We start from the raw sequence: 25,589 nt of genomic DNA, 5'->3' as shown, positions 1-25,589 counted from the left end.
TTCACAAAGTAAAAAAACGATGCTGCGCAAATAGAAAACTTGGCACAGTTTACATCATACCTTTGTTACATTGCACGAGGCATAAGTATTCTAGGGATATTTTTAACTTATTTATTAAATTATTATTTATTAAATAAATGTATTATTTTTATCATATTTCAGCCGGAACTCTGCTTTAAGGGCTCCAGGAAACGAGATAGGCCGTCGGTATATCAGACAGATCAATTTTTAAATATATCGACCATAGTTTGAAGACGCTATAACTTTCACACAGACCAATTCATTTAAACTTATTGGGATTTTTTATTTTTATTTTTACCAAAAACATGTACCAAAATTTATAAAGAAATTTGATTTTATCAGATATGTTTTATAACCGAAAATAGAAAATATAATTTGTTTGTTTTTCAAATTTTTTTGTCTTTTTTCCATGTATGTTGCAAAAAATAAAAAACACAGTAGTGATCAAATATCCCCAAAAGAAATCTCTATTTGTGAGAAAAAAAATTATATAAATTTAATTTGGGTACAGTGTTGCCTGACCGCGCGATTTCCAGTTAAAGCCACACAGTGCTAAATAGCAAAAAATGCCCTGGTCACGAAGGGGGTAAAACCTTCCGGAAGTCAAGTGGTTAACTAACTACATCTGAATAAAGGTTAGGAAAAAAGATTTTTAGTTTGTTCGGGCTTGCGCGCCAGTAAAAAGTCCACAGCGTCCTTCTCTTTTGAGTCTTCTCTATTGGGATAGGTGACAACACTAGAGCAAAATTCAAAGGCTGTTCCTGAGTGTTGTCACAAATCCAGAGCAGCCATAATGAACTTTATGGCAGGAATGACTAATGTGTTTGGGGTGAAAGCATTCTGAACAGCAAGGTTTAATGCACGGTGCACATATCATACAACATTCACATTTTTAACCGTGTGCACACTTTAGAAACATCTGACGAGGCTGCTGTTAATAAATAATAAATAACAAACTCACCCAACACAGGAGGAAGCTCGCTGATTGGATGCAGGATATGAACCATGGGTGGAGGAACCGGGGCCCTGGTGCCTGTCTATCCTCTAGGAGAAGAGAATAAACACTCAGATCAATAATATAGATTGATATTCCACACTGGAAGAATAAAAGAAAAATATATGATTAATTAGAATTAGTTATACCTCTGCATATGCAATTGAAGTATCCACTGTGGCCAAGGAGGGAATGCTGGCTCCATAAGTGCATGATTTTCTTACTGCTAGTCCACCTTAGCAATTCAGGTGCCACCGATGCCCACAATATGGATATTAAACTATTTATATATTAACACATGGTAAAAGAGCTATAAAAACAACCCCTCACTCACCTCTCTACCTGCTTGTACTGTGAAGTAATTCATTCTCAAACATCCTTAAGGATGGTTGGTCCTAAGGTTGGCCCCATGGCCAATTAGGAGAAGTTATTCATGGGTTTGTGTTCAAGCAACGTGTCACTATGCTTCAGCTGTGCCCTCCTCCAGCTACAGTACTCCCCTGTACATGCCTGCTTCCAACTGCCCTATTCACCTGTACTCTCTATGCTTGCTTCCAACTGCCCTATTTACCTGTACTCTCTATGCTTGCTTCCAACTGCTGTATTCACCTGTACTCTCTATGCTTGCTTCCAACTGCCATACGCACTTGTACTCTCTATGCTTGCTTCTAACTGCTGTACTCACCTGTACTCTCTATGCTTGCTTCCAATTGCCCTATTCATCTGTACTCTCTATGCTTGCTTCCAACTGCCGTACACACCTGTACTCTCTATGCTTGCTTCCAACTACTGTACTCACCTGTACTCTCTATGCTTGCTTCCAACTGCCCTATTCACCTGTACTCTCTATGCTTGCTTCCAACTGCTGTACTCACCTGTACTCTCTATGCTTGCTTCCAACTGCTGTACTCACCTGTACACTCTATGCTTGCTTCCAACTGCCCTATTCACCTGTACGCTCTATGCTTGCTTCCAACTGCTGTACTCACCTGTACTCTCTATGCTTGCTTCCAACTGCCCTATTCACCTGTACTCTCTATGCTTGCTTCCAACTTCTGTACTCACATGTACTCTCTATGCTTGCTTCCAACTGCCGTACGCACCTATACTCTTTATGCTTGCTTCCAACTGCCGTATGCACCTGTACTCTCTATGCTTGCTTCCAACTGCCGTACTCACCTGTACTCTCTATGCTTGCTTCCAACTGCTGTACTCACCTGTACTCTCTATGCTTGCTTCCAACTGACCTATTCACCTGTACTCTCTATGCTTGCTTCCAACTGCTGTACTCACCTGTACTCTCAGTGCTTGCTTCCAACTGCCCTATTCACCTGTACTCTCTATGCTTGCTTCCAACTGCCCTATTCACCTGTACTCTCTATGCTTGCTTCCAACTGCCCTATTTACCTGTACTCTCTATGCTTGCTTCCAACTGCCCTATTCACCTATACTCTCTATGCTTGCTTCCAACTGCCCTATTCACCTGTACTCTCTATGCTTGCTTCCAACTGCTGTACTCACCTGTACTCTCTATGCTTGCTTCCAACTGCTGTACTCCCCTGTACTCTCTATGTACTGCTGTACTCCCCTGTACTCTCTATGTACTGCTGTACTCTCCTGTACTCTCTATGCTTGCTTCCAACTGCTGTACTCCCCTGTATTCTCTATGCTTGCTTCCAACTGCTGTACTCACCTGTACTCTCTATGCTTGCTTCCAACTGCCCTATTCACCTGTACTCTCTATGCTTGCTTCCAACTGCTGTACTCACCTGTACTCTCTATGCTTGCTTCCAACTGCTGTACTCACCTGTACTCTCTATGCTTGCTTCCAACTGCCGTACACACCTGTACTCTCTATGCTTGCTTCCAACTGCTGTATGCACCTGTACTCTCTATGCTTACTTCCAACTGCCCTATTCACCTGTACGCTCTATGCTTGCTTCCAACTGCTGTACTCACCTGTACTCTCTATGCTTGCTTCCAACTGCCCTATTCACCTGTACTCTCTATGTTTGCTTCCAACTGCTGTACTCACATGTACTCTCTATGCTTGCTTCCAACTGCTGTACTCACCTGTACTCTCTATGCTTGCTTCCAACTGCCCTATTCACCTGTACTCTCTATGCTTGCTTCCAACTGCTGTACTCACCTGTACTCTCTATGCTTGCTTCCAACTGCTGTACTCACCTGTACTCTCTATGCTTGCTTCCAACTGCCGTACACACCTGTACTCTCTATGCTTGCTTCCAACTGCTGTATGCACCTGTACTCTCTATGCTTACTTCCAACTGCCCTATTCACCTGTACGCTCTATGCTTGCTTCCAACTGCTGTACTCACCTGTACTCTCTATGCTTGCTTCCAACTGCCCTATTCACCTGTACTCTCTATGTTTGCTTCCAACTGCTGTACTCACATGTACTCTCTATGCTTGCTTCCAACTGCTGTACTCACCTGTACTCTCTATGCTTGCTTCCAACTGCCCTATTCACCTGTACTCTCTATGCTTGCTTCCAACTGCTGTACACACCTGTACTCTCTATGCTTGCTTCCAACTGCTGTATGCACCTGTACTCTCTATGCTTACTTCCAACTGCCCTATTCACCTGTACGCTCTATGCTTGCTTCCAACTGCTGTACTCACCTGTACTCTCTATGCTTGCTTCCAACTGCCCTATTCACCTGTACTCTCTATGTTTGCTTCCAACTGCTGTACTCACATGTACTCTCTATGCTTGCTTCCAACTGCTGTACTCACCTGTACTCTCTATGCTTGCTTCCTACTGCTGTACTCACCTGTTCTCTCTATGCTTGCTTCCAACTGCCGTACACACCTGTACTTTCTATGCTTGCTTCCAACTGCTGTATGCACCTGTACTCTCTATGCTTACTTCCAACTGCCCTATTCACCTGTACGCTCTATGCTTGCTTCCAACTGCTGTACTCACCTGTACTCTCTATGCTTGCTTCCAACTGCCCTATTCACCTGTACTCTCTATGTTTGCTTCCAACTGCTGTACTCACATGTACTCTCTATGCTTGCTTCCAACTGCTGTACTCACCTGTACTCTCTATGCTTGCTTCCTTCTGCTGTACTCACCTGTTCTCTCTATGCTTGCTTCCAACTGCCGTACACACCTGTACTTTCTATGCTTGCTTCCAACTGCCGTATGCACCTGTACTCTCTATGCTTGCTTCCAACTGCCGTACTCACCTGTACTCTCTATGCTTGCTTCCAACTGCTGTATTCACCTGTACTTTCTATGCTTGCTTCCAACTGCTGTACTCACCTGTACTCTCTATGCTTGCTTCCAACTGCTGTACTCGCCTGTACTCTCTATGCTTGCTTCCAACTGCTGTACTCACCTGTACTCTCTATGCTTGCTTCCAACTGCCCTATTCACCTGTACTCTCTATGCTTGCTTCGAACTGCCCTATTCACCTGTACTCTCTATGCTTGCTTCCAACTGCCCTATTCACCTGTACTCTCTATGCTTGCTTCCAACTGCCCTATTCACCTATACTCTCTATGCTTGCTTCCAACTGCCCTATTCACCTGTACTCTCTATGCTTGCGTCCAACTGCTGTACTCGCCTGTACTCTCTATGCTTGCTTCCAACTGCTGTACTCACCTGTACTCTCTATGCTTGCTTCCAACTGCCCTATTCACCTGTACTCTCTATGCTTGCTTCCAACTGCCCTATTCACCTGTACTCTCTATGCTTGCGTCCAACTGCTGTACTCGCCTGTACTCTCTATGCTTGCTTCCAACTGCTGTACTCACCTGTACTCTCTATGCTTGCTTCCAACTGCCCTATTCACCTGTACTCTCTATGCTTGCTTCCAACTGCCCTATTCACCTGTACTCTCTATGCTTGCTTCCAACTGCCCTATTCACCTGTACTCTCTATGCTTGCGTCCAACTGCTGTACTCGCCTGTACTCTCTATGCTTGCTTTCAACTGCTGTATTTACCTGTACTCTCTATGTACTGCTGTACTCACCTGTACTCTCTATGCTTGCTTCCAACTGCTGTACTCCCCTGTACTCTCTATGTACTGCTGTACTCTCCTGTACTCTCTATGCTTGCTTCCAACTGCTGTACTCACCTGTACTCTCTATGTACTGCTGTACTCCCCTGTACTCTCTACGCTTGCTTCCTACTGCTGTACTCACCTGTTCTCTCTATGCTTGCTTCCAACTGCCGTACACACCTGTACTTTCTATGCTTGCTTCCAACTGCTGTATGCACCTGTACTTTCTATGCTTGCTTCCAACTGCCGTATGCACCTGTACTCTCTATGCTTGCTTCCAACTGCCGTACTCACCTGTACTCTCTATGCTTGCTTCCTGTATTCACCTGTACTTTCTATGCTTGCTTCCAACTGCTGTACTCACCTGTACTCTCTATGCTTGCTTCCAACTGCCCTATTCACCTGTACTCTCTATGCTTGCTTCCAACTGCCCTATTCACCTGTACTCTCTATGCTTGCGTCCAACTGCTGTACTCGCCTGTACTCTCTATGCTTGCTTCCAACTGCTGTACTCACCTGTACTCTCTATGCTTGCTTCCAACTGCCCTATTCACCTGTACTCTCTATGCTTGCTTCCAACTGCCCTATTCACCTGTACTCTCTATGCTTGCTTCCAACTGCCCTATTCACCTGTACTCTCTATGCTTGCTTCCAACTGCCCTATTCACCTATACTCTCTATGCTTGCTTCCAACTGCCCTATTCACCTGTACTCTCTATGCTTGCGTCCAACTGCTGTACTCGCCTGTACTCTCTATGCTTGCTTCCAACTGCTGTACTCACCTGTACTCTCTATGCTTGCTTCCAACTGCCCTATTCACCTGTACTCTCTATGCTTGCTTCCAACTGCCCTATTCACCTGTACTCTCTATGCTTGCGTCCAACTGCTGTACTCGCCTGTACTCTCTATGCTTGCTTCCAACTGCTGTACTCACCTGTACTCTCTATGCTTGCTTCCAACTGCCCTATTCACCTGTACTCTCTATGCTTGCTTCCAACTGCCCTATTCACCTGTACTCTCTATGCTTGCGTCCAACTGCTGTACTCACCTGTACTCTCTATGCTTGCTTCCAACTGCCCTATTCACCTGTACTCTCTATGCTTGCTTCCAACTGCCCTATTCACCTGTACTCTCTATGCTTGCTTCCAACTGCCCTATTCACCTGTACTCTCTATGCTTGCTTCCAACTGCCCTATTCACCTGTACTCTCTATGCTTCCGTCCAACTGCTGTACTCGCCTGTACTCTCTATGCTTGCTTTCAACTGCTGTATTTACCTGTACTCTCTATGTACTGCTGTACTCACCTGTACTCTCTATGCTTGCTTCCAACTGCTGTACTCCCCTGTACTCTCTATGTACTGCTGTACTCTCCTGTACTCTCTATGCTTGCTTCCAACTGCTGTACTCACCTGTACTCTCTATGTACTGCTGTACTCCCCTGTACTCTCTATGCTTGCTTCCAACTGGCGTACTCAGCCTTGCTCCCTACTCCATCCTCATTCTCAGGAAATCAGATTTTTATAAGTACCAAGGTATGCCTATATGTATTATAACAGTTTTTTTAGCTCATTGCCTAGAGCTCAGCTTTAAAGTTTGCACTTTTTTTCTGCCAACCACCACTTTACACATTTGTGCACTTGCAGAACTTTTTGCAGTGAAATAGGTTAGACTAGTAATACAGCAGCAACTTTCAGTAATAATACAGAGCGTGGTGTAGACTCTCAGTGTGTCCGTCTACATGGCCATACCTGCCTGGGTCCCTGGATGCGGGGCTCCTGTGCTTTGTATCCAGGGATGCTACACCTCCCCAAGCTGCCATTCGGAGTCGACCCGCAACTACTGATAATCTGCAGCTGCTTCTCGGCTCGGTCTGCTCGGTCCAGGAGCTCTTCGATGAACTGTTGCAGGCGCACCTTGGCGTTGGCTTCTCGGCTCGCCGTCTCTTTCAGGAACAGGTCGATCTCTACCACCTCCCTGCATGACAGGGCCAGAAAAGAGAGGAGCTGTAAGGATGGTAATATTTAGGGCATTGGTTGGTAACTTTCTCCTCGCCTCAAGTGTGAACCCTGTCACCACCAAAAGGCCACACATAATTTTCGGTAAATATAATGCTACCAAAAAGCTCTCAGAGAATGCATACATGCAACAAAAGCTAACCAGAGCCTGCAGACAGGCTACAGGAGTTGTTGGAGACTGGGACACATTAGATGGGACTGCTTGAGATCCCTGATATGGCATTTCCCTCAGTACAAAAACATAAAAAGGCAAAATAGATGAACAGTACAGCAAAACGTAAGAGAGTGAGAAAGAAATAAACCATTTACCCACCAGAACTCAGTCTAAAGAATACCTAGGTAAGGAAAACACAAACTATTGTCTACAGGAACCTTGAGGGTCACACAATATAAAGGGCCACAGGTTAGGCTCTAGGGATTTAAGGTCAGTCCACTCAAATCTGAAATTTCAATCCAATGTTTTTTTTTCTCTTGTGAATTCTATTGGTGAAATCTCTGCACTGAGTTCTGGCTCTGCACTTCTGCTGTGATCATTACAAAGGGTTCCCACCATCCCTGTGCTAAGTTCCTTGGTCTGTACACCTGCTGTGCCCATTATGAGGGATTCCCACCATCCCTGTGCTAAGTTTCTTGGTCTGTACACCTGCTGTGCCCATTATGAGGGATTCCCACCATCCCAGGGCTGAGTTTCTGGGTCTGTACACCTGCTGTGCCCATTATGAGGGATTCCCACCATCCCTGTGCCAAGTTCCTGGGTCTGTACACCTGCTGTGCCCATTATGAGGGATTCCCACCATCCCAGGGCTAAGTTCCTTGGTCTGTACACCTACTATACCCATTATGAGGGATTCCCACCACCTTTGCGCTAAGTTCCCGAGTCTGTACACCTGCTGTACCCATTATGAGGGATTTCCACCATCTCGGCACTAAGTTCCCGACTCTGTACACCTCTGTGCCCATTATAAAGGGGTTTCACTAAGTATTTTGGATTTTAAATCATATTATAGGATGTAAAATGCAGCTGAAGTTGTGAAAGCACCCAAATGTTAATAAGAACAGTGTCAGGAGCTATGGACAAGAGATCTCATTGCTGTAGTCCACAAAACACAGAAGCCAAACCACTGACTCAACTCATCAGTTGAAATGTAACTTTCAGATGGATTCATCCTTTAAAGCGGAGGTCCACCCTAAAGTGGACCTTCCGCTCATCGGAACCCTCCCCCCCTTCCGGCGCCACAATTGGCACCTTTCAGGGGGGAGGGGGGGTGCAGATACCTGTACAGTACAGGTATCTGCACCCACTTCCGGGATAGCTCTCTGCGGGAAGGGGCGTAGATTACGCCCCTTTCTGAAAGACCCCGCTGCCTGCTGGGAAACACACAGATCCCAGAGGCAGCGGGTCCATCCTTATTGCTCAGCGCGACTCGCGCATGCGCAGTAGGGAACCGGGAAATGAAGCCGAAAGGCTCCACTTCCTGATTCCCATACCCAAGATGGCGGCGGCAGCACCCGAGAGACGATCTAGAGATCGGCTTCGGGTGCCGACATCACGGGCGCGCTGGACAGGTAAGTGTCACTATTTTAAAGGTCAGCAGCTGCAGTATTTGTAGCTGCTGGCTTTTTAAAAAAAAAAAAAACGCGGAGTCCCGGCGGACTCCCGCTTTAAATCAGCCTTTCTCAATCTTTTTACCTCAGAGGAACCCTTTAAATAATTTATATATTTAGGGGGAACCCCTGCTGTAAAACAGTTTATTGGTGGTCAGTAGAGCTGCACGATTCTGGATAAAATGAGAATCATAAGTTTTTTGCTTAGAATAACGATCACGATTCTCGACGTAACATCATCTTTCACATTATACAAAAACATTGGGCTAACTTTTCCGTTTTGCTTTTTTAATTCATTGAAGTGTATTTTTTCCAAAAAAATTGCATTTGAAAGACCTCTGCGCAAATACAATGTGACATAAAATATGGCAACGACTGCCATTTAATTCTCTATGGTCTCTGCTAAAAAAATATAAAGAATGTTTCTAAGTAATTTTCTAGCAAATAATAATGATTTTATCTTCTAAGCAACAAGCATCAGAAAAAGGCTTAGGCTAGCTGCCAGGGGAAGAACTCCTCCAGTGAGAGTAGGGGGGGGGGGGGGAGCCAAGGGAAAGGTAAGACAGATTCTGGTGGTAGGGGACGTAATTCTTAGAAGGACAGAGAGGGCAATCTATAACAAGGACCTGAAGTGCCGAACTGTATGTTGTCTACCGGGGCGATTGGGTTCAGCACATCACGGATCTGATGGACAGATTACTGGGAGGGGCAGGGAAGACTCGGCTGTCATGGTGCACATTGGCATGACAAAGTCAGAGGAAGATGGAGTGTCCTTAAAGCGGGAGTCCGCCGTTTTTTTTTTTTTTAAAGCCAGCAGCTACAAATACTGCAGCTACTGACTTTTAAAATAGTGACACTTACCCGCCCAGCGCGCCCGCAATGTCGGCACCCGAAGCCGATCTCTCGATCGTCTCTCGGGTGCTGCCGCCGCCATCTTGGGTATGGGAATCAGGAAGTGGAGCCTTTCGGCTTCATTTCCCGGTTCCCTACTGCGCATGCGCGAGTCGCGCTGCACAATAAGGATGGTCCCCGCTGTCTCTGGGATCCGTGTGTTTCCCAGCAGGCAGCGGGGGACTTTCAGAAAGGGGCGTAGATTCTGCGGAAAGGGGCGTACCTTCTGCAGAATCTACGCTGGAAGTGGGTGCAGATACCTGTACTGTACAGATACCTGCACCCCCCTCCCCCCTGAAAGGTGCCAATTGTGGGAGAACTAGAGACACTGTTGTATGAGGAGGATTTCGATTTTGTAGAAATTCCAGAGACTTGGTTCAACAGCTTTCATGATTGTCTGGCAATCATTCAAGGGTATTCCTTATATTGCAGGGATAGAGGGGGGAAAAAGGGGGGAGGGGTATGCCTGTATATCAAGAATGATATACAAGTGAATGTGAGAGATGACATCACTAAGGGAGCAAGGGAGGAGGTGGAATTCTTATGGGTAGATCTACAAGGGGAGGAAACTAAGGGGAAAGTAATACTGGGAGTAGACTGCCTATCACAATCTGGATTAGCGACAAGGATGGGAAGTGTCATCATAATGGGGGATTTTAATTATCCAGACACAGACTTGGTGGAAGGAACCGCGCATTCGTCTAAGCCCTTGTACACACGGTCGGAGATTCCGACAACCAAATCCGACGGATTCTGTCCGTCGGATTTTGTTCCGACGGATCTTGTCCGAAACTGCTGCATACACACGGTCGGACGAAGTTGTCAGAAAATCCAATCGTTCAGAACGTGATGATGTTATTTCGTTATGACGGGACTACATTCAGGCTAGTAGCCAATAGCTTTGGTGTAGGAATTTGATCTGAGCATGCGTGCCACTTTGTCCGATCGGAATTCTCTACACATGATCGGACGAAGTCAGATCGGACCAGTTTGTCGGAAAATATTTCCAGCAAGTTGGAAAATTTGGTCCGACGGATATTCCGACGGAAACAGACCGATGCAGACCACACACAGTCGGATTATCCGATAAAATGGTCCGATAGGACACATTCCGATGGATTCTCCGACCGCGTGTACAAGGGCTAAGACTCACCAGTTCCTAAATGTCTTGCAGGACAATTTCATGGGTCAGAAGGTAAACACATCAACTAGAAACAAAGCGTTACTAGACCTACTGATTACCAACAATACAGACCTGATCACTGATGTGGAAAACGGGGCAATTTAGGAAACTGAGGTCAAACGTCAATTAGTTTTAATTATAAATCACACAAATAGGGAAATACAAAGACACTGAATTTCAAAAGAGCCAACTTCCCTAAACTACAAGCCTTGCTAGAAGATGATAAATGGGATAAAATCCTAGGAACAAAGAACACAGAGGAAAAATTGGTGTGCTTTAAGGACATATTAAATAAGGGTGTTAGCCACTGCATCCCATTGGGAATAGATTTAAAAGAGCTAATAAATGTCCTGAGTGGCTTAACTCCAAAGTAAAAATGCATAAAAAAACCAAAGAAGAAAGCCTTCAAAAAATACAAGGCTGAGGGATCATCAGCAGCATTCCAACATTACAAAGAATGCAACAAAAAATATAAGGGTGAAATCAGGGCGGCTAAGATAGAACACGAAAGGCACATAGCGGAGGAGAGTAAAATAAATCTCAATAAATTCTTTAAGTACATAAATAGTAAGAAAGGGAGGTCAGTTCATATTGGTCCCATAAAGAATGATGAAGAAAACCTGGCTACTAAGGATGGAGAGATGGCGAGGGTATTGAATTTATTCTTCTCCTCAGTCTTCACAAGGGAATCGGGGGGCTTCAGTAACCAAAACTGCAATGTTTAGCCTCATGAAACATCACTGGATGCACCCTCATGGCTTACAGAAGACGGAATTAGAAATAGACTTGAAAAACTTAACATTAATAAATCACCAGGACCAGACGGCTTGCACCCGAGGGTCTTTAAGGAACTCAGTCAAGTAATTGCCAGACCATTTTTCCTAATTCCTACAGACAGTCTACTGACTGGAATGGTACCAGCTGATTGGGGAAAATTCAATACAGCACCAATATTTAAAAAAGGGCCAAGATACATCCCTGGGAATTACAGACCAGTTAGCCTAACATCAATAGAATGCAAGCTCTTGGAGGGGATGATAAGGGACTATATACAAGATTTTAGTAATGACAACAGTATCATTAGCAGTAACCAGCATGGATTCATGAAGAATTGTTCTTGTCAAATCAATTTATTAACCTTCTATGAGGAGATGAGCTGCCATCTAGATAAGGGAAGGTTCGTAGATGCGGTGTACCTGGATTTTGCAAAGGCGTTTGATAAAGTTCCCCATAAACATCTACTGTACAAAGTAAGGTCTGTAGGTATGGACCATATGGTGAGTTAAAGGATTGAGAACTGGCTACAGGGGCAAGCTCAGAAGGTAGTGATAAATGGGGAGTGCTCGGAACGGTCTGGGGTGGAAAGTGGGGTCCCCTAGGGTTCTGTGCTGGAACCAATCATATTTAATTTATTCATAAACGACCTGGAGGATGGGGATGGGATAAACAGCTCAATCTCAGTATTTGTGGATGATACTAAGCTAAGCTGGGCAATAACTTCTCTGCAGCATGTGGAAACCTTGTAAGAAGATCTGAACAAATGAATGGGGTGGGCAACTACATGGCAAATGAGGTTTAATGTAGAAAAATGTAAAATAATGTATTTGGGTGGCAAAAATATGAATGCAATCTATAGACTGGGGGGAGAACATCTGGGGGAATCTACGATGGAAAAGGACCTGGGGGTCTTAGTAGATGATAGGCTCAGCAATGGCATGCAATGCCAAGCTGCTGCTAACAAAGCAAACAGAATATTGGCATATATTAAAAAGGGATCAACTCCAGAGATAAAACGATAATTCTCCCACTCCACAAGACTCTGGTCCGGCCGCACCTGGAGTATACTGTCCAGTTCTGGGCACCAGTCCTCAGGAAGGATGTACTGGAACTGGAGAGGGTCCAGAGAAGGGCAACAAAACTAATAAAGGGACTGGAGGATATTAGTTATGAGGAAAGGTTGTGAGCACTGAACTTATTCTCTCTGGAGAAGAGATGCTTGAGAGGGGATATGATTTCAATATACAAATACCGTACTGGTGACCCCACAATAGGAAGAAAACTTTTCAGGGAAAGGGAATTTAAAAAGACACATAGCCATTCAGCAAAATGAGAAGAAAAACTTTTTTTTCCTTAAACTGCGTAGAGGGTTCTTTACTGTAAGAGTGGCAAGGATGTGGAATTCTCTTCCACAGGTGGTGGTCTCAGCGGGGGGCATCGATAATTTAAAAAAACGATTAGATAAGCACCTGAACGACCGCAACATACAGGGATATACAATGTAATACTGACATAAAATCACACACATAGGTAGGACTTGATCGACTTGTGTCTTTTTTCAGCCTCGCCTACTATGTAACTATGTACTATGAAGGGGTTAAACTGACCTCATTTACAGACCAAAAGTTCACCCCTTTGTTCTAAAAGGACAAAATTATACAATGTTTCATTTTATCTCAGCACTGAACAATGTTGTGATAGTGGTAGCTGTCACTTGTGACCAGAGAAGGCTCTGCACTGTTTACATTGAATGGTGGAAATGATGAATCGAGAGCGCAATTTTTTAACCCATGGATAATTTCCTCAATTTAGGCTGATATGTATTCTTCTACATATTTTTGGTAAAAAAAAAATCGCAATAAGCGTTTATTGATTGGCTTGCACAAAAGTTTTAGCGTATACAAAATAGGGGATAGTTTTATGGCATTTTTATTAGACATTTTTGATTTTTAACTAGTAATGGCGACGATCAGCAATTTTTATCATGACTGCAACATTATGGTGGACAGATCGGACACTTTTGACGCTATTTTGGGACCATTCACATTAATGCACTGATCAGTGCATTTAAAACTGCATTGATTACTGTGTAAATGTGATTGGTAGTGAAGGGGATAACCACTAGGTGGCACTGTAGGGGTTAAGTGTGTCCTAGGCAGTGATTCTAATTGTGGGGGGCTATGTGTGACATGACACTGATCACCGCTCCCGATTACAGGGAGCAGAGATCAGTGACATTGTCACTAGGCAGAACGGGGAGATGCCTATTTACATCAGAATCCAACAGGCTGCGCTTATCTAAATAACGTATTAAAGTCCATAATCTCATAAAGTCCCAAAAACGACATTGCTCAAATAATCGCAGGGAAAGAAAGGGTTGTTGAAACCACTAATTTTTGATACCACAGTGCGCATGCATAAACTCCAGTAGGTGTAAGTTATGCTTACCGGATGGCAAGCAAGAAAGGCAGTTGGCTAAAGCCAGCCTAGGGCATTTATGCTTGCAGATGTCCACACCAGGTGTAATTGCACGCTAAATCCGTCCGGGTGTCCGTATGTTTTCACATAATACTCAAAGGAAAGAGAATGACTGCCATAGTGTAGTATTTTAAAAAGTAATAATTAAATTTATTTAAAAGTTGCACTTACAATTTTCATAAAAGCAGAATGCATGTAAACAGAAATGCCGGCCGGCATATGCGAACGGAGGCTGTCCTCCTCAACAAGCGGCGTGGTGATTTCACTGCGTTATCTGCATCAGCATTTCCCTGTTCTTCCTCTCCGTGAGAGAATCGCGGGTATCCCCACGGACGTCGAGTCTGCGGGACCCGTGATCACACTCACGGAGCTCACGCGCCCGCAGGCTGCTTCTTACAGGGCAAAGTACAGGTACGTTAATATGCCTGTACGTGCCCTTCTGCTGACGTATATCGGCATGAGCCGGTCGGCAATCAGTTAAGATGTTTCTTTCTATGTTATCTTGTCAGGAAACGTTTTTCTTTATTTGCTGATTTAAGCACACTTGTTTTTGTTTAGTTGTTTATTTTTTTATGTAAATATGTTTTTTTTAAGAGTCCGTTCACACAGGGGCAACACGACTTCCAGCGCGACTGTTGGAGGCAACTTGGACATGACTTGAGTATGAATAACAGCGAGACTTGGACCGACTTTAAACCGACTTGGGGCGACTTACAACGCGACTTTAAGTCGCCCCAGGCCAGGCGACTTTGGCCGTAGCCAATCAGAGAATAATCAGCACTCGAGGGGGAACTCCATGCCAAATTTTAAATAAAAAACGGTCATGGGTTCCCCCTCCAGGAGCATACCAGGCCCTTAGGTCTGGTATGGATTTTAAGGGGAACCCCCCCCCTACGCCGAAAAAAAACGACGTGGTGGTCCCTCCAAAATCCATACCAGACCCTTATCTGAGCACGCAGCCCGACTGGTCATGAAAGGGGTTGGGGACGAGCGAGAGCCCCCTCCCCTCCTGAACCGTACCAGGCTGCATGCCCTCAACTTGGGGGGTCTGTGCTTTGGGGAAGGGGAGTGCCCTGCGGCTCCCCACCCCAAAGCACCTTGTCCCCATGTTTATGAGGACAAAGGCCCCTTCCCTGCAACCCTGGCCGTTGGTTGTCGGGGTCTGCGGGCGGGGTCTTATAAGAATCCGGGAGCCCCCTTCAATAAGGCGGCCCCATATCCCGGCTCCCCATCCTATGTGAATGAGTATGGGGTACATCTTACCCCTACTCATTCACCTGGGGAAAAAAAGTGTCAATAAAAAAAAAACACAACACAGGTTTTTAAAGTAATTTATTAATCAGCTTTGGGTGTCTTCTTCTGACTTCGGGGGTCTTCTTCCAACTTCACTGCTCTGTTCAGCCTCTTCTCCCAGTGTCTGGCCTCTTCTCCCACTCTCCGGCGTCGTCTCCCGCACTCCGGTTCTTCTCCTGGCTCCTCCGCTATCTTCTTCCAGCTCTTTTACTAGAGGAGGAGCCCAGTCTCCTCCATCCTTCTTCCCTCTTCTCTGTTCTCTGTTGACACGACGCTCTCTTCCACTGTAATGGCTTGTGCCACGTGCGCGGCGACTTATATAGGTATGGGGCGTGCAACCCGGGTGATGTCACACGGTGACCCCACCCCTTATAACGTCAAGTCCCGGGGCATGCTGGGACTGTGACGTCATAAGGGGCGGAATCACCACGTGACATCACCCGGTGACCACGCCCCATTCCTAAATAAGTCGCCGCGCACGTCGCACAAGCCATTACAGTGGAAGAGAGTGTTGTGTCAACATCGGAAGAAGAAAGAAGAAAGAAGAGAGAAGAGGGGAGAAGAAGGACGGAAAAGACTGGGCTCCTCCACTAGTAAAAGAGCTGGAAGAAGATAGCAGAGGAGCCAGCAGAAGAACCGGAGACCGGGGGACGACGCCGGAGAGCGGGAGAAGAGGTCGGACACCGACAGAAGAGGCCGAACAGAGCGGAGAAGTCGGAAAAAGACCCCCAGAGCTGATTAATAAATTACTTTAAAAACCTATGGTGTGCTTTTTTTTTTATTGACACTTTTTTTCCCCAGGTGAATGGGTAGGGGTACGATGTACCCCGTACTCATTCACATAGGGTGGGGGGCCGGGATCTGGTGGCCCCCTTATTAAAGGGGGCTCCCGGATTCCGATAAGCCCCACGTCCGCAGACCCCGACAACCAACGGCCAGGGTTGTCAGGAAGAGACCCTTGGCCTCATCAACATGGGGACAAGGTGTTTTGGGGTGGGGCCCGCAGGGCGCACCCCCTTCCCAAAAGCACCCACCCCCCATGTTGAGGCCATACGGCCTGGTACGGTTCAGGAGGGTGCTCGCTCGTCCCCACTCCCTTTCCTGACCGGCCGGGGCTGCGTGCTTGGATAAGGGTCTGGTATGGATTTGGGGGGACCCCTTAAAATCCATACCAGACTTAAGGGCCTGGTATGCTCCTGGAAGGGGAGCCCATGTGTTTTTTTTTATTAAAATTTGGCGCAGAGTTGCCCCTCGAGAGCTGATTATTCTGTGAGAGGCGACATTGTCGCTTTAATATACAGTGGTGTGAAAAAGTGTTTGCCCCCTTCCTCATTTCCTGTTCCTTTGCATGTTTGTCACACTTAAGTGTTTCGGAACATCAAACCAATTTAAACAATAGTCAAGGACAACACAAGTAAACACAAAATGCAATTTGTAAATGAAGGTGTTTATTATTAAAGGTGAAAAAAAATCCAAACCATCATGGCCCTGTGTGAAAAAGTGATTGCCCCCTAAACCTAATAACTGGTTGGGCCAACCTTAGCAGCAACAACTGCAACCAAGCGTTTGCGATAACGTGCAATCAGGCTTTTACAGCGTCCTGGAGGAATTTTGGCCCACTCATCTTTGCAGAATTGTCCTAATTCAGTTACATTAGAGGGTTTTCGAGCATGAACGGCCTTTTTAAGGTCATACCACAACATCTCAATAGGATTCAGGTCAGGACTTTGGCTAGGCCACTCCAAAGTCTTCATTTTGTTTTTCTTCAGCCATTCGGTGATGGACTTGCTGGTGTGTTTAGGATCATTGTCCTGCTGCAGAACCCAAGTTCGTTTCAGCTTGAGTACACGAACAGATGGTCGGACATTCTCCTTCAGGATCTCTTGGTAGACAGCAGAATTCATAGTTCCTTTTATCACGGCAAGTCTTCCAGGTCCTGAAGCAGCAAAACAGCCCCAGACCATCACACTACCACCACCATATTTTACTGTTGGTATAATGTTCTTTTTATGAAATGCAGTGTTCCTTCTACGCCAGATATACTTGGACACACACCTTCCAAAGAGTTCCACTTTTGTCTCATCGGTCCACAGAATGTTGTCCCAAAAGTCTTGGGGATCATCAAGATGTGTTGTGGAGAAATTGAGACGAGCTTTGATGTTCTTTTTGCTCAGCAGTGATTTTCTCCTTGGAACTCTGCCATGCAGGCCATTTTTGCCCAGTCTTTTCCTGATGGTGGAGGCATGAACGCTGACCTTAACTGAGGCAAGTGAGGCCTGCAGTTCCTTGGACGTTGTTGTGGGGTCTTTTGTGACCTCTTGGATGAGTCGTCGCTGCGCTCTTGGGGTAATTTTGGGCGGCCGGCCACTCCTGGGAAGGTTCACCGCTGTTCCATGTCTTCGCCATTTGTGGATAATGGCTCTCACTGTGGTTCGCTGGATTCCCAAAGCTTTGGAAATGGCTTTATAACCCTTTCCAGACTGATAGATCTCAATTACTTTCTTTCTCAATTGTTCCTGAATTTCTTTGGGTCTCGGCATGATGTGTAGCTTTTAAGGATCTTCTGGTGGACCTTACTGTGTCAAGCAGCTCCTATTTAAGTGATGCCTTGATTGTGAACAGGTGTGGCAATAATCAGGCCTGGGTGTGGCTAGAGAAATTGAACTCAGGTGTGGACAACCACAGTTATAGTATAGAAATAAATTGGTCCACACTATCCCAGAAACACATTACTCTTATAGGTACCTCATCCCCTAATAATTCTGCAAATATTGTATCCAAAAGTAGGAAAAAAGGGGAGCAGGGGATTTTTATACGGTACACTTTATAAAGAAACAGAGATTTCTTATAAAAGAATTCATAGCTTTAATATTTAGAAATATATTAAAAATATTTTGTAAAGACAAAAATAGAAAATACACTATTTATACAAAACAGTACATGACATAAGGCATAGGGGATCCTGAAAATGTTAGTTGCTGAGAATGATCATATTTCCTCCCGACATGTTTCGCGTTTTTGCTTCTTCAGGGGAGTATGCAACTAACATGAACATAAACACAAAGAAATAGTTTAAGAATACAGAATGTACATCTATGCCGTACAATTAAGTACACATACAATTCAGGACATTAAATATGAAATTGGTCTCAATGTGCTTAGTCCGAGGAGGTACAATGCTTACCCAGGTATGGTCATTCCCAACATCGCAACACACAAGCCAATAGATGGTGGAATAGGTGGCAGAAATTATGGGACAGGATCAAGTGCTAAAAAATGCATCATGCCTTTGACCCCAACTGGATTCGATTCTCAGCCCTGGCCCATATACCTCTAAACTCAAGAGGTGGCTCAGTGGATAAGCTTCTTTTACAAACTGAAGCCAAGTGGATCTTTACCCTAAAAGCCACAAAATATCCTGGTTTCAATGAAAATATAAGCTACAGATCCTTTTTATAGCTAATTTTTGCTTGTCTGTTTCATGGACCCTCCCGCCTCAGCTGTGAGCCCCCGTGGAACCTGGCATGGAGAGAGAGAAGTGACATCCCTTTTTCCCTTTCTGTTCATCCTTTCCCCCCCCCCTTCCCCTTTTCTGTCCCCTTCCCTTACCCCCTTCCCAATTTATTTTATGTTAATTATTATTTGTTCAATTTTTATTTTTATTTTCTTTATTGCCATGTCTATGTCATATTTAAAAATACTTCTTTATATCAACAAATGTCATTTCTAAGTACTATTATTGTTTTACATGCACTATATGCTTCTTGATGTCTCGCTGTGCTTGGCCCAAGATGGGTTTCATGGTCTGCACACTTAGGGATCTCTGTTGCTCTCTATGAGTCCCATCCACATTGAGGAGCTTTGCTCTCTCCCTTCTTCCCTACACCGCATTCCTAAGCCTTACTATCCTGTGGTTTGGGACTGGATCCTTTGTTTTTTTCTCCTCTGGCTCCAAGTATGTAAGGGCATATGGACACCCAAGGGCGCCGCTGGGTTATTTCCCCAGGTGGCTCCCGATTTGAGGTGGACGGGGACATGTAATCCGCTTTTGGGTTAGAAGCCATGACAATCGTCGCTTTATCTGCCCCTTATGCTGGCCTTTGTCTTCCCGCCCCTTTAAGGGCGGAGAGCCAGCGCAGCCCCATCTCCATCAGCATTTATCCAAACAAACCTCGTGTCAGCACTGAGGCATTATGGGGTTGGTAGTTTAAATGCCGATTCGAAAGGCTTTGCACATGCTCACTGCTTCCACCTATGGCTGTCCGCATCGAGCCGGTGACGTCAGACGCCGGCTCGATGGATGGGGGATTTAAAAGGCAGCGCTGTTATTCCACCTGTAGTGCAGGTTCAGCACAGACACTGCCGCCACGCTGACCCTTTCTGTTTGGTAAATATATTTTTCAGTTGAACTCTATACTGCTGTAATATCTTTTCCTACTCATACATACCTATATCTATTTCATCCTTTCCCTTATCTGCTTGTAGGTTCAGCAAGCTTAGAGTGGCAGCATAGTGCTGCACTCTGTAACTTACAAAACACTACAATGAATCGATTGATTTTTTCATTGTGACCTGTTGCACCTGTACTGCATCAATATTATCATATGGAACTCATTTTTTCATCTTTGACTATAACTGCAGGTAAAAACAATTTTTATTCCTCTTTATTATTTATAACAGCATACAAGCTATATATCCCAAACAGTTACCTTTTATGACCTATATACTAATTAGGTGTAACCCTTATTATAATTACAATCAATTGTTTCACTCCTCTGATAATCAGTATTTCTTGTCTTAATATGGAGGCATGCTCTTCAGCCCCAATTCCCTCTTATAATTGAGGGAATGTTATCGTTTACCCTTTCTGTTACAAAGTAACACTTTTCAATGCCTGTGCTGGATTTGTAAATTCAGCACTTATCTCTGGATTTTGTTTTTGATTTTTTTAGCGCTTGTCTACCTCCATCTATGCCCTGCATGGGGCTGGGTTGTTTTTAGCACTTGATCCTGTCCCATAATTTCTGCCACCTATTCCACCATCTATTGGCTTGTGTGTTGCGATGTTGAGAATGACTATACCTGGGTAAGCATTGTACCTCCTCGGACTAAGCACATTGAGACCAATTTCATATTTAATGTCCTGAATTGTATGTGTACTTAATTGTACGGCATAGATGTACATTCTGTATTCTTAAACTATTTCTTTGTGTTTATGTTCATGTTAGTTGCATACTCCCCTGAAGAAGCAAAAACGCGAAACATGTCGGGAGGAAATATGATCATTCTCAGCAACTAACATTTTCAGGATCCCCTATGCCTTATGTCATGTACTGTTTTGTATAAATAGTGTATTTTCTATTTTTGTCTTTACAAAATATTTTTAATATATTTCTAAATATTAAAGCTATGAATTCTTTTATAAGAAATCTCTGTTTCTTTATAAAGTGTACCGTATAAAAATCCCCTGCTCCCCTTTTTTCCTACTTTTGGATACAATATTCACAGTTATAGTATGTTTTAACAAGGGGGGCAATCACTTTTTCACACAGGGCCATGATGGTTTGGATTTTTTTTCACCTTTAATAATAAACACCTTCATTTACAAATTGCATTTTGTGTTTACTTGTGTTGTCCTTGACTATTGTTTAAATTGGTTTGATGTTCCGAAACACTTAAGTGTGACAAACATGCAAAGGAACAGGAAATGAGGAAGGGGACACACACTTTTTCACACCACTGTAGATGGAGATCCGACTTGGAGGCGACTTCCATTGAAATCAATGGGTACAAGTCGCCTAGAAGTAGGATTGAAGTAGCACAGGAACCTTTTTTGAAGTCGGAGCGACTGCTGTAGTGTACATTAAGACGGCTCCATTAACTAACATTGATTTTCTCAACAGCGTGATTTGGGACGACCTGAAGTCGGATCTTATATTATAGTTGCCTCTTTGTGAACGGGCTCTTATAAGCTGCATGTTTGTATGATTTTTTTAATAAACAAAAATTTACACTCTAATGTCCCCATCATTATTATTATAGAATTGTGTAGCTCCAACATGCTTTGTAGTGCTGTACAGAGGATGCTAAGCCAGTCATATTCATCTCCAGGAATCGCATTACAGGGTTAATGCTCCTCCGGTATAAAATGGCAGCAACAGTTGTGTATTTTTAAACCCGTGAAGCACGCGCTCACAACACACACTACAGGAACACTCTGCCACCTAGGTTTCTTAGTGATATTTTATTCAGACGTAATGAGTAATAGATTCCTCAGTCACCTTCCCTATCTCTTTAAAGGAGAACTCTAGCTGAGCAGTAATAACTTCTAATAAGCATGTATGGACAGGAAAGAATTTATTGTGCTACAGGCCTTGGGCTGCTTTCATCAATTACCCACCTCACACCGTTCCCATGGGCTCCCCCTGTTGTGTGGATCTCTGGGCAGACACCCATTGTACCCTTGTTATATTCCACTACTACATGTTAGCCAAAATGGCTGTGCTCCATATCTGCCAGTTAGATTTCCCAAGTGGCTTCTGCAAAGAAACGATCTCAATCGGGCTCTAGAAACTCCAGCTTAAAAGGGGACCAGGAAACCCAGCTCTAGGTGACAACAGAGACCCGTATTCTACTGTAGCTCTCTACAGAAACCCCTAACCATCCCAGTTCTAAGAGGTTCTAGAAACCCCACCACCTTAAGCTTCAGAAACCCTAACTCTGGAAGGTTTCACAATAAAACTCTGTTCTAGGTGCTTCTAAAGCTCTAGTTTGGGTGGCTCCATAAACCTCAGCAATCTTGGCTCCATTAACATCAGCAATATTAGGCATTTCTAAAAGATCCAGGTTCCCCTCTAACCCCACCACTAGGGCGTTCAGAAACCCCAGCACCAGGTCATTCCAGAAACCCGGGATTTAAAAAAATATAGTAATCCCAGCTCTAGGAAATTCCAGAAACCAAAGATCCAGGTTCTCCAGTAATCTCACCACTGGCTGCAGAAACTCCAGTGCCATGTGAGTCTTGATAACCTAGGCTGAAATTAACCCAGCTTCAGAAACTTCAGTCCCAGGTGGCTCCTGAAACCCTAGCCATCCTTGGTCTAAGCGGTTCTAGAAACCCCACCACCATAAGCTTCAGGAATTTCATCTCTGGGAGGTTTCAGAAGCTCCTGCTCTAGGTGCTTCAAACTCTCGCTATAGGAGGCTGAAAATAACCAAGCTCTAGATCCTTCAGAAACTTCAGTTCCAGGTGGCTCCAGGAATCTAGCCATCCTTGTTCTAAGCGGTTCTAGAAACCCCACCACCATAAGCTTCAGGAATTTCATCTCTGGGAGGTTTCAGAAGCTCCTGCTCTAGGTGCTTCAAACTCTCGCTATAGGAGGCTGAAAATAACCAAGCTCTAGATCCTTCAGAAACTTCAGTTCCAGGTGGCTCCAGGAATCTAGCCATCCTTGTTCTAAGCGGTTCTAGAAACCCCACCACCATAAGCTTCAGGAATTTCATCTCTGGGAGGTTTCAGAAGCTCCTGCTCTAGGTGCTTCAAACTCTCGCTATAGGAGGCTGAAAATAACCAAGCTCTAGATCCTTCAGAAACTTCAGTTCCAGGTGGCTCCAGGAATCTAGCCATCCTTGTTCTAAGCGGTTCTAGAAACCCCACCACCATAAGCTTCAGGAATTTCATCTCTGGGAGGTTTCAGAAGCTCCTGCTCTAGGTGCTTCAAACTCTCGCTATAGGAGGCTGAAAATAACCAAGCTCTAGATCCTTCAGAAACTTCAGTTTCAGGTGGCTCCAGGAATCTAGCCATCCTTGTTCTAAGCGGTTCTAGAAACCCCACCACCATAAGCTTCAGGAATTTCATCTCTGGGAGGTTTCAGAAGCTCCTGCTCTAGGTGCTTCAAACTCTCGCTATAGGAGGCTGAAAATAACCAAGCTCTAGATCCTTCAGAAACTTCAGTTCCAGGTGGCTCCAGGAATCTAGCCATCCTTGTTCTAAGCGGTTCTAGAAGCCCCACCACCATAAGCTTCAGGAATTTCATCTCTGGGAGGTTTCAGAAGCTCCTGCTCTAGGTGCTTTAAAAGCTCTAGCTGAAACCCCAGCAATCTTAGCTCTGTGGATTTCTAAAATCCCAAGATTCAGGTTCTCCTGTAACCTCACCACTGGGGGCTTCAGAAATCCAAGCACCAGGTCATGCCAGAAACCCCAGCTCTTGGAAGCTGCAAAGACTCCAGCTCTGGGTGCTTGAAAACCTCAAGCTCTCAGGGCCCAATAAAATCCAGCAACCCCAGCTCTAGAACAGTCTAGAAATCCAAGATTCATGTTCTCCAAAAACCTCACCAACAGGGGCTTCAGAGAAACCAATGCCAGGTGACTCCTGAAAACATAACTGTAGGTGTTGAGAAGACCCCAGCTCTAGGTGCCTTAATAATTCCAGCTCTTGGAACTCAAGAAACCCCACAATGCCAGCTATAGTCAGTTCTAGAAACCCTAAATCCAATTTTTCCGTAATTTTACCACCAGGGGCGTCATAAAATTCTAGCTCCAGTTGACCCCAGAAGGCTCTCTGAACTCCATTAACCCCATCTCTAGAGGTTTCAGAATCCCCAACTCCAAATGGCAACAAGTAGTTCCAGAATCCACTAGATGAAGGTGCTTAAAGTGGAGGTCCACCCTAAAATGGACCTTCCGCTCATCGGATTCCTCCCCCCCTCCGGCGCCACAATTGGCACCTTTCAGGGGGGAGGGGGGTGCAGTTACCTGGATAATCCAGGTAACTGCACCCACTTCCGGGCTAGCTCTCTGCGGAAAGGGGCGTACATTACACCCCTTTCCGCAAGTGCCCGCCCCCTTCCGCAAGTGCCTCGCTGCCTGCTGGGAAACACACAGATCCCAGAGGCAGCGGGGACCGACCTCATTGCGCAGCGCGGCTCGCGCATGCGCAGTAGGGAACCGGGAAATGAAGCCGAAAGGCTCCATTTCCTGATTCCCATACCCAAGATGGCGGCGGCAGCACTCGAGTGTCGATCTAGAGATCGGCTTCAGGTGCCGACATCGCGGGCGCGCTGGACAGGTAAGTGTCACTATTTTAAAAGTCAGCAGCTGCAGTATTTGTAGCTGCTGACTTTAAAAAAAAAAAAAAAAACGCGGAGTCCCGGCGGACTCCCGCTTTAAGGTGGTTCCAGAATCCCCAGCTCCAAACAGTTCCAGTTGACATCCAGAATGCCCAGTTCCAGGTGCATCTCCGTAATCCCTGTCTCACCTTATGCAGGCCATACACGGTCGAATTTTCAAACAAATTTTCTTTTCAAAATCAGAAAGTTTGTTTTTTTTGTGATCAGATGGTGCCAGAATTGATTTTCGAAATTCGGCCGACCAAGCCTTCAATTTCACCTCATGTTGCTACAGAAAAGAATTTTCTTTTCTTATTACATTTCTCGCACGATTCTCCCATCATTGATTAGAATATCGTTCATTTTTTCAAAAATTTCCAACATGTGCGATTCCTCAAATTTGATTTCCGCATGAAAATCGGCTGTTGCTGCAGCCCACTAATGGTGCGAAATTCATACGAAAATTCTTAGATACGATTTTCGAAAGAAAATTCTTTCGAAATTCGAACCGTGTACGGCCAGCATTAGTCTTATTTTTGTTTATATAATTAAAAAAGTGGTGATCAAATGCCACTAAAAGAAAACTCTATTGTTGGAAGAAAAATTATATAAACTTTGTTTAGGTGCAATGTTACACGACCGCGTCATTGCCAGTTAAAGTAACGCAATGAATAGCAAAAAATGGCCTGGTCATGAAGGGGGTAAAACTTCCAGAGCTGAAGTTGAAATGTGCATACATTGCATAGATTTTTTTTTTATCTTGTCCTGACATTTATTTTAAAACTTATAAATACTCAAATAAAATAGACAACATTCCTGGATATATACTTGAGAAATTTGATTTGAATGAAATAAAAAGGGAACATAATATTTATTTGAATGACAAATTCGATCAGAACAGGCTGTAGAATGAAGTAGTACCATATTATGTGCACTAGATGGCAGCAGCTGTCACAAAAAGAGTATATACCAGTTCAATACAGAGTATTGGAGCTTATTGTGGCTCTCTTGGGACTGATATGATCCCAATGTTCTTCAACCTGTAAATCAAAATTTTAATGTCAGCCGCTACAGACACTGGCGAGGAGGAAAAGCAGAACTTCCCCTTTTGGACAAAGTTCTATCTTAACCACTTTCAGACCGGACCAATTTGCTGGTCAAAGACCAGACCACTTTTTGCGATTCGGCAC

General features: G+C 44.6%; 1 protein-coding gene across 1 annotated transcript in view; it reads right to left on the bottom strand.

Annotated features, from left to right (window-relative positions):
* Nucleotides 1-25,589, bottom strand: part of FBXO41 (F-box protein 41) — a 140,359-nt gene that overhangs the window by 50,604 nt on the left and 64,166 nt on the right. The window contains exons 3-4 of the mRNA XM_077478121.1: nt 6,797-7,022; nt 983-1,065 (exon numbers count right to left, since the gene is read on the bottom strand). Coding sequence (XP_077334247.1) covers nt 983-1,065; nt 6,797-7,022 — 309 coding nt within the window. The remainder of the gene's footprint in view (nt 1-982; nt 1,066-6,796; nt 7,023-25,589) is intronic.

This window comes from Lithobates pipiens, unplaced genomic scaffold (assembly GCF_037356315.1).
Source record: "Lithobates pipiens isolate NorthernLeopardFrog02 unplaced genomic scaffold, aLitPip1_a1.2 Scaffold_13, whole genome shotgun sequence".
Lineage (NCBI taxonomy): Eukaryota > Metazoa > Chordata > Amphibia > Anura > Ranidae > Lithobates > Lithobates pipiens.
The sequence above is the reverse complement of the archived record's forward strand: the minus strand, read 5'-3'. Positions and strand labels throughout refer to the sequence as shown.